This window comes from Pyxicephalus adspersus, chromosome 10 (genome assembly GCF_032062135.1).
Source record: "Pyxicephalus adspersus chromosome 10, UCB_Pads_2.0, whole genome shotgun sequence".
Taxonomy (NCBI): Eukaryota; Metazoa; Chordata; class Amphibia; order Anura; family Pyxicephalidae; genus Pyxicephalus; species Pyxicephalus adspersus.
The window spans coordinates 53,667,135-53,675,944 of NC_092867.1; the positions used below are offsets into that span (position 1 = coordinate 53,667,135).

Consider the following 8,810-nt stretch of genomic DNA (forward strand, 5'->3'; position numbering starts at 1 on the left):
TTTTTCATTTTTCCCTAAAAAGGGGGGGCTGTCTTATTTGATGGCCCTGCCTTATCATCGGGGAAACACGGTATCTGTCAGCCATATGTAAATAAAGCAAGATTCTACCTTATTTCCAGCTGGGCGGATCTCTTGTTATTTGGCAGGAGCTGCCAGCACAGAATAGCATGAAACTGTCCCATGAAACTGTCCCTGGACATCACTGAAACCCAATAAGAAAAAAAAAAAATAAAAAGGGTAAAAAAATACATTACATTTACGCTTATATTCAATCCCCAAGGTGAGGGGATAGTTAATGTTGAGGGCATCAAGATTTTAAAATGCACTGCTTCAGAATTCCAAAACAGAGGATATATATATATATATATATATATATATATATATATATATATATATATATATATAATATTCAAACCTAATTAAAGCGTACCTATACTCAGAATTTTCACTTTACATAAAAGGGTAGAGCACAAATGATTTTTTAGGTGCAAAAAAAAGATGCAGCACCGCACCCTAATTCTCGTCCGCCTAGGTGGTCAAGAATGAAAGGTAGCGCAAAGCCTCCCAGGATACCTGCGTCAGGCATCCCAAGAGGTCCTTCTACGCATCTCAGGCATGCGCATTTTAATGCATGTTTTGCTTTTATACAGCAATGGTGAAAAAAAAAAAAAGTCTATATAATTTATGCATGAAAACACAATTTTCTCTTCAATACTTTCCACATAACTCTGTCCCCCAATGACCTAAGACCAGTACCAGTCAAGGTAAATTGTCAGCCCTGTGTCATACTTTCTGAATTACCATAAACCACCTATTGCTAAACACAGAGATGGCATTGCACAAAAAAAAAAGGCATTGCACAAAACTAAAATTCTTATGCTAAAATGTATTCAACAGTATGGAATTGGGCTCTAAAATGTGCAAAGTGATGGGTTAACCTGATAAAGATATTCTATCTTTGTAGATGTCCTTTTACAGAGGATGACCCTGTTACCAAAATTTTACCAGGACCCATTCCTTCCAGTTATCAGAGGTTTGTCGTATCTGCATTCAGATTTCTTGATTATCCAAGCCAGTCACAGGTATGAACCAGACGAATCCCTAGATATATTCAAGTCAAAATGTTGTGAGTGAATGCAAGGTAGGTTTGGAATCTGGTTTAAACAATTGCAATCTTATTATGTAGCAATAGGTCTCTTCTAAAGACTACAAAAAACTGTATTCTCTGCATCCACTGTTTTTTACCACAGCCTAAAATATAATTGTAGGTTCATTGACCGTCATATGTTGAATATTTAAGTATTTATTGGCTTAATTGGGAACTAAATGAAACAGATTTAGTCATTTCCTTTATCCTCATTTTCTGTCACAAATGAGAAGATAATCTGAGACAACGAATCCCTGATGACTTTACGATTTGTGTTTTTGGTGCTATCTGTGTCCCTATTGGAGAAGTCGCCCTCTTTATGTATCCCAGGTCCTCTGTCGCCTAAACAGGATGTGATGGGCTATTTCACTTTGCAGCAATCAAAACCTGGGTTTGTCTATTATAAAGATTTCCCATTACTTTGAGTTTTGATCCCAGTTCTGGATATCAGGATAGAAAGTATTGGAATAATCTCTTACACAGGAATAGATTCTGAGGTTCTGAAACCAAGTTTTATTTGTTTTTTGTTTCAGGGAGTTGACAAGCAGAGCTGCAGCCTTTTCACTTTATGGCTGCCAAGGCACACAAGTTTTGTCTGATCAGTTTTATTTTTGTCTGCACACTACCAAAGAGAAGATTTACATATGTGCATTGCATATCATGATGTCTTTACAAAAAGCGTCAGTTGCTGGATGTTTTACTGGATAGAACCTCATATTGGTCTCACTGGTAGTAGGGGAGTAAAATCCTTGTTCTCCCTGAATAGCTGTTGAGTGCTGATAAAGATGAGACAATAGATGCAAAAGAATAAATGTGTTTTTTGTATAACCGTTACATTTAGATTTAGAGGGGATGTAATCCATAAAATTAGTTGGAGATAAAACCCTGCATCCTCAAGACCCTACACTGTGTTGAACTCTAGAGGAAGGCAAAAAGAATGGTCAGATTTTACTTCAGCAGGAAAAAAAATGCTGCTTGATGCCCAAAGGGAGATGGATTCTATGGGTTTAAGAAGGCACAGGGTTAGAAACTGTAGGCAGACTGTGGCAAAGAAAATAGGGGAGTTGGAAGCCTTAATGAGTGACGAGAATTATGACTTAAGGGCATTGCAGGGCAATCTTGGCTTTGCTCTTCACATGACGACTGGGCTGTCAATATTCCTGGGTATACTCTTTCGTAAAGACCAAGTCAAAGGGGTGGTGGTGTCTGTCTGAGAGAAGTGAAATGAAAGTGAATGTGAAAGAAGAAATTGCTGATGGAACAAACCATGAGGTTGAGGTATTATGGGTGGAGTTGAATGTGGGGTTGAATAACACACAATTAATGATTGGAGTCTGCTATAGGCCCCCCAGTGCTAAGGAATAAATAGAAAACCAACTACTAGCACAGATAGAAAAAGCAGCAAAATGTGGAAGTGTTTTAATCATGGGAGATTTCAACTACCCTGACATTGACTGGAGTAATGGTACTACTGGAACAGCAAAAGGGAGGACATTTTGTGAATTTAATACAAGATAATTTTATGGTACAGTTTATAGAAGCCCCAACTAGAAATGATACTCTGCTGGACCTAGTTCTTTCTAACAATGCAGAGCTTATAACAAATGTGCAAATAAAGGAGAATCTGGGTAGCAGTGACCATAATATGATTTCATTTAATGTAAGCTGTAAACAGGAAGCAAAAACAGGAAAGATAAAAACATTTATTTTAAGAGAGCAAACTTTCCATTATTAAGGGCAGCTCTCTGTGACTTGGAATGGGACACAATATTGTCCTCAAAGAACACAGAACAGAAATGGGAATGTTTCAAGTCTGTTCTACAAAAGCACACTGAAAAATATATTCCAATAGGTAATAATTTTAAGAGGCTAAAATTAAAACTAAAACCTATGTGGCTCACAGCTGATGTTAAAAAAGGAAGGAGCAAGAAAAGGGCATTCCAAAAATATAAAAATGATCACCTTCGTTTGAAAGAATATAAAGAAGTTTGAAATATATAAAGAATATAACAAAAAATGTAAAAAGGAAATAAAATGTGCAAAACTTCAAAATGAAAGATAGATTGCAAAGGAAAGTAAGGAAAACCCCCCTAATTTTTTTTTTTTGAATATGTTAATAGCAAAAAGATTCTTTAAGGGGCCTACATGCTCAGATTTGATGTCGCTGGGTTGGTAACTGGGGATAAAGAAAAGGCAGATTTACTAAACACTTTTTTTATCTGTGTACACAAAGGAAAATGGCAGAGCTTAAGTCCAAATTCATAACTACAATGTCACTGCCCTAAATAGTCACAATGGCTCAGAATTGATATGATTGAGAAACAGTTGGGAAAAATTAAGGTTGACAAAGCGCCAGAACCTGATGGATTACATCCATGTGTCCTCAAAGAGCTGAGCTTGGTTGTTTCAAAGCCATTAATTTTAATTTTTAGAGACTCTTTAGTCACCGGCAAGGTACCGATGGATTGGCATAAGGTGTGGTTACTATCTTCAAAAAGGGAGCAAAGTCATTACCAGGTAACTACAGACTGGTTAGTTTAACGTCCATAGTTGGAAAGGTCTTGGAGAGTTTGATAAAGAACCAGAGAGAGGAGTTTTTTTGCTAGAAAATATTATTATAAGTGATAGTCAGCATGGCTTCAAGAAAGTTGTCAAATTTACTGCCTTTTTAGTAAACAGGTAGACAGTGGAGTAGCATTTGATAGTGTACTTGGACTTTGCTAAAGCATTTGACACTGTACCCCACAGACAGTTAATATGCATGTTAGGGTCGATAGGTTTAGAAAAGTCAATCTGTAAATGGATAGAGAACTGGCTTACAGACCGCATCCAAAGAGTTGTAATTAATGATTCATACTCTGAATAGTCTAAGGTTATTAGTGGTGTACCCCAGGGTTCAGTGTTGGGACCTTTACTGTTTAACATCTTTATAAATAATATAGAATTTGGGAATAAAAGTACCATTTCTGTTTGCAGATGACACCAAACTATGTAATGGAATAAAGTCCATACAGGATGTCTATAATCTACAAGCAGACATTGATGTACTGCTTGATTGGGCAGCCAAGTGGCAAATGACATTTGATATAGATAAATGTAAAGTTATGCACTTGGGAGCCAACAATATGCATGCTTCATACTGTCTAGGGGGAATACAGAAGCTGCAATATCTAAAGCTAGTAAAGTACTTTCTTGTATTAAAAGTGCAATAGACTGCAGAGATGGAGACATAATCCTGCCCCTGTACAAAGCATTGGTCAGACCACATCTGGAATATGCAGTCCAGTTTTGACTGTAAGGTCTGTGAAAATGTGGAATCGGCTCCCTCAGGAAGTAGTTTCAGCAACTACTATAGATTGCTTTAAGAAAAAGCTGGATGTTTTTCTAGAAGCACAGATTATAAAGCCTTAATACCTAGTTATAGTAAAAATAACAGTGACTGTTGATCCAGGGAACATCCGATTGCTTCGCGGAATCAGGAAGGAATATTTTTCCCGTTGAAGCAAATTGTACCAGGGTTTATTTTTGCCTTCTTCTGGACGAACTATGTCTTATAGGGTTTTATATCTGGGATATGTTTATTTCCCTAGTGGTTGAACTTGATGGAATTATGTCTTTTTTTTCAACCTAACCTACTATGTAACCACTAATAGCTATTTGTTTTTTTGTACATTGGGATTGCTTTTTTTCTTTTTTTGTGAGGTTTAGATAGTAAAAAATTGCTGCATGTTCTATTATATTTTAACCTATAGGTTTTTGGCAATCATGTTTAATATATTTCACAGAACGTGTCCTAAGCACTAAATAGGAGGGTGTTGCACATTCCACTGGGATTATGCAGGGTTGTGTAATGTTTTTACCTTCTGAACAGATCAACTGATGACTCCCAGGAACAAGAGTATAGAAATTTAAAACTGGGCCTCCTGTGTAAATATCTAGACCAGCATTTTTCAACCTTTTAACATAGGGGAACCCTTGAAATAACTTTCAGGTGTGGCTAACCTATAACAATTACAATATCTGCAATTCACATTTTATTAGTGTGGTGGTTGGTGAGAAGAATGCCCCCTAATATTGCTGGTCATTGGGAAAGTTGTCACCCCTACAGATGGCAAAAATGTGAATTGGTGTCAAATGTGAATGACTTGAGGTACAAATTGTTCATTGCTCAAGGAACTCCTAGCAACTTCTGAAGGAATCCTGGGGTTCCATAAACACTGGTTGAGGCTGATCTAGATGTAAGGAAATGGGGAAATGTCTGGGCTTCAGTGCATTGGATTTCCTGCTTTACCCCTGACGTAACCTCCACAATGGAGTGACAATTCTCACTTGCTCCTAAAATCTTTCAATCAATAGGAGTGTGGCAACCTCATTTTATAGGCACTGGGAAATCAAGCAGGGTATCATGCCACACAAGAGCTAGAAGCCACTTGGATTTACTTTGCCAAAAAATGTGCAAACGTTTCTTTCCTGTGAAAATACTAAAATTCCATTGTCTTGACTTGAAAATCTGTGTTTATCTTACACAACAACCTATGTTATCTAAGCAGATTTCCCATTGGATCAATAAATGACCATCAGGAATGATAAATGTTGTTTCCCAATGGGGAGGACATAGCTTGGGTCCCCACCTGCTAAACCTCCACTCTCATTAGAACAGAACAGCATACTGTATACTGCTCTAACTTGTTCTCCTTTTTCTGGAATTGATCTCTAACCAGCAATGATTATTTTGTCTACAAAAATCTCTTAACTATATGTATATTTATAATACTTTTTTAAGGTGTATATTTATCATTGTTTTTTTTTTTTTAAGAAAGTCTTCTTAAGACATGGATGGCAAAAAAGCAGTTTTATCATTCTCCTACTCAATTCCACCTCTCAAATTTACTATTCTTAGAGTATTTAAAAAAAAAAAAAAAATAAGCAAATTTTTTTTTGTTTGCTGTTCGTCTTAGGTTTATGTTTTCTGCAGCGTCTCCGTCTGTGTTCCATCCTCTAATGAAACATGCACCACGGACTGCATTCGCCTCAGGCGAGGTAAGTGACAACCACCTAGTTTAGTGTAAAATCTTGCTTTCCCTGTTAACTGTTACCTCTCCATTATAGGTCGACGCTTTGAGCCAGATTATTCCCATCATTTGGTGAAGACATCTGGGCCTCTTGTTTTTCGGTCAGAGGCCAAAACTGGTATGACAACTTAATTTTTTTTTTTTTTTTTTTTAAAACATTGTGTGTAGGAAGCCAAGTTTACAAAATGCTGAAGCATCTGTCTGGCTCTACACCTTTTTGCATGTACGATAATGTACATTTGAATCTGCTGCAACACACTATAGATATACTGAATGTTTTCATTCTTAATGGCACAAATACACTGTATGTAAATAATCAGTGAATTCACACCACATGCAATGCAACACACATCAATATGTGAAATTATATCCAATTTGCCTTGGTATTAACTGTAAATTGTGGGGGGATTATATTACTAATGCCATCTAACACTTTTTAGTCCATCTTTGCTCTTCCCACAAGTAATATTAAAGTTGTTATTTTTCCAGTTGGATTATCTAATCTAATGTGGTTTGAATTTTCTTATGCAAAACAAAAGTGATTTTTTTTTTTTTTTTTTTTTTTTTTTAGTGGAGAAGTAAGATGTATTTCAATTAAGAAATCCCACTGCATTGTGACAGTGGGTGCCTATGTTCTGCCTCTTGTATGTAATGTGGTCCTGTGCAGTTAATTTTTGCTGCTGCTGTTTGTGACAAGACTGTATGGGCCAGAGCATGACAAAACCAGAAGGTGTTGTAGCATAGCCAGTGAGAAGTGATGATTTATGAACACGGAGGTAATGAACTTTGAGGAAGATATACACTCATTTATAGAGTCGCTACAACATAATGGTTTCAATGGTGTAACTATGTGTGTGATATATATTATTTTGTGTAAATATTATAACTTTAGGTCTTTAGGGAACCCCTTCTATAGCTACTATATCCACAGTACATTACAACAGGAAGAATTCCTCTTATTCTTCCCATTGGTCAGCAACATGTCGTCCAAACAGATAGCCAAAAAAATCCATTGGTGTCAGTGGTAATTGACCTGAAAGGTCCAAATTGCTTGTGGCTCAATGAATTTCTAGCAACCTCTGGAGGAACTCTAGAGCTCTGCAGAACCCTGGTTGAGAAACACTAATCTAGTTAATTTGGTTATATTTTAGGTATAGCAAATGGATCACATGGTTATATTTTAGGTATAGCAAATGGATCACATGCATCTAAGTGGAGCAGACTACAAAAGTGGCCTGCTTGTAGGGATCCACCCATAAACAAAACATGGTGAAATCATGCAAAATACAGCCTCAAAAACCAGTGCTGGAAAAATATACAAGCTCTATTTCATCTTGCACTATCCTGCCAAAATGTCAATATCATTGTGAACAAGCTTGACCAGAATCTTGTTACCTTTTTTGCTCTTGTGTATCACAGGATTGGCCAGCCTCCAGCACCTGACTGCAGCTCTTCCAGCAATTCTGTTTGCAGTGGCACTTCTTGTCCTCTTGTGTCTTGTTACAATACTCAGACTGCGTTTTATGGTTCAATTCAGAAGAAATTTAAATGTAAAATAATCGCTTTAATTTTTCAATAATCTAATAAATTCTTCTCTGGTCTTCTCTATATTTAATTTTTTGAATTAAAATTCTTGACTTTATAATTAATAAAGGTCTTGTGTACCCTTAATTTATGAAGCCTTTCTTGGTGTGTTTTAGTTTATTTAACAGTAACCTAGGATGTGGTCGACCTAGGGCTTTTTATCAACAAGGTTTAAAGGGCCGCACATAAATTTTAGTTTGAGAAAACTGAGCCAAGACCATGATCTGCAGATATAGAGGGAAATGTTGAGGACCTGTCAGGCTTTTGATGTTTGCATCTGCTTTGGAGATATCTTTATCATATTTGCATGCGTGACAATATTTTCACAGCTACAAAACTCCTGGTATATCTTTGCTGTGGTCATATCACTGTAAAAAAATTCCCTCTGCTTTCGTAAGCTCTGTACTTTGGTCTGTATTGTATGAATGAGCTTCAAGATACAATATGGAGTAATCCTGCAGAATGTAATGCACTGCATTTCATGAATATGCTGCAATATAACCATATGTGCTCTAGGGATGAGCGAGAATGCCTGTCATTCTCTCGAAAACTTCTTATGGGTGGGTTCTGATGGGTCCGCAAAATTCCGGCGAAATGCACTACATCAAATAAGCAGTATCGGTAGACCTTCAGTATTTGGCCGATGCAGAGTATGAATCGCCTGCAAGCTTATCTTGAAAACAATATGGAAAGTGGACTGTCATTCATTTTTAACATGTCATCTTGTGTTGTGATGATGACTGTGATTTTTTTAGAACTGTATTTTATGCAATGGCCAATATACCAGGTTGGATAATCTTCTGAGGCAAAGGAATGAAATTCAGGAATTCTGGCAGGAAGGTATCCTTGTTAAAGGTATCCTTGTTAAAGAATTTCTTGGAATGGCTCCCTTATTGGGGATATTAATGTTCATGTCTTGGTAATATATATACTGGGTTTATGTATATATGTGTGTGTGTGTGTGTATATATTTGAAAATGATGTTGGACCTGGGCTTTAACATCAGG

At 36.7% G+C, this 8,810-nt stretch overlaps 1 protein-coding gene across 2 annotated transcripts in view; it reads left to right on the forward strand.

Annotated features, from left to right (window-relative positions):
- The window catches only part of LOC140339400 (zona pellucida sperm-binding protein 4-like), a 23,106-nt gene extending 15,205 nt beyond the window's left edge, over positions 1-7,901 (forward strand). For both annotated transcript variants that reach the window (XM_072424101.1, XM_072424102.1), the window contains 4 exons: positions 965-1,082; positions 6,106-6,187; positions 6,257-6,337; positions 7,639-7,901. In XM_072424101.1, the coding sequence (XP_072280202.1) occupies positions 965-1,082; positions 6,106-6,187; positions 6,257-6,337; positions 7,639-7,778 (421 nt within the window). In that variant the 3' untranslated portion in view covers positions 7,779-7,901. The remainder of the gene's footprint in view (positions 1-964; positions 1,083-6,105; positions 6,188-6,256; positions 6,338-7,638) is intronic.
- Positions 7,902-8,810: the final 909 nt, after the last annotated feature.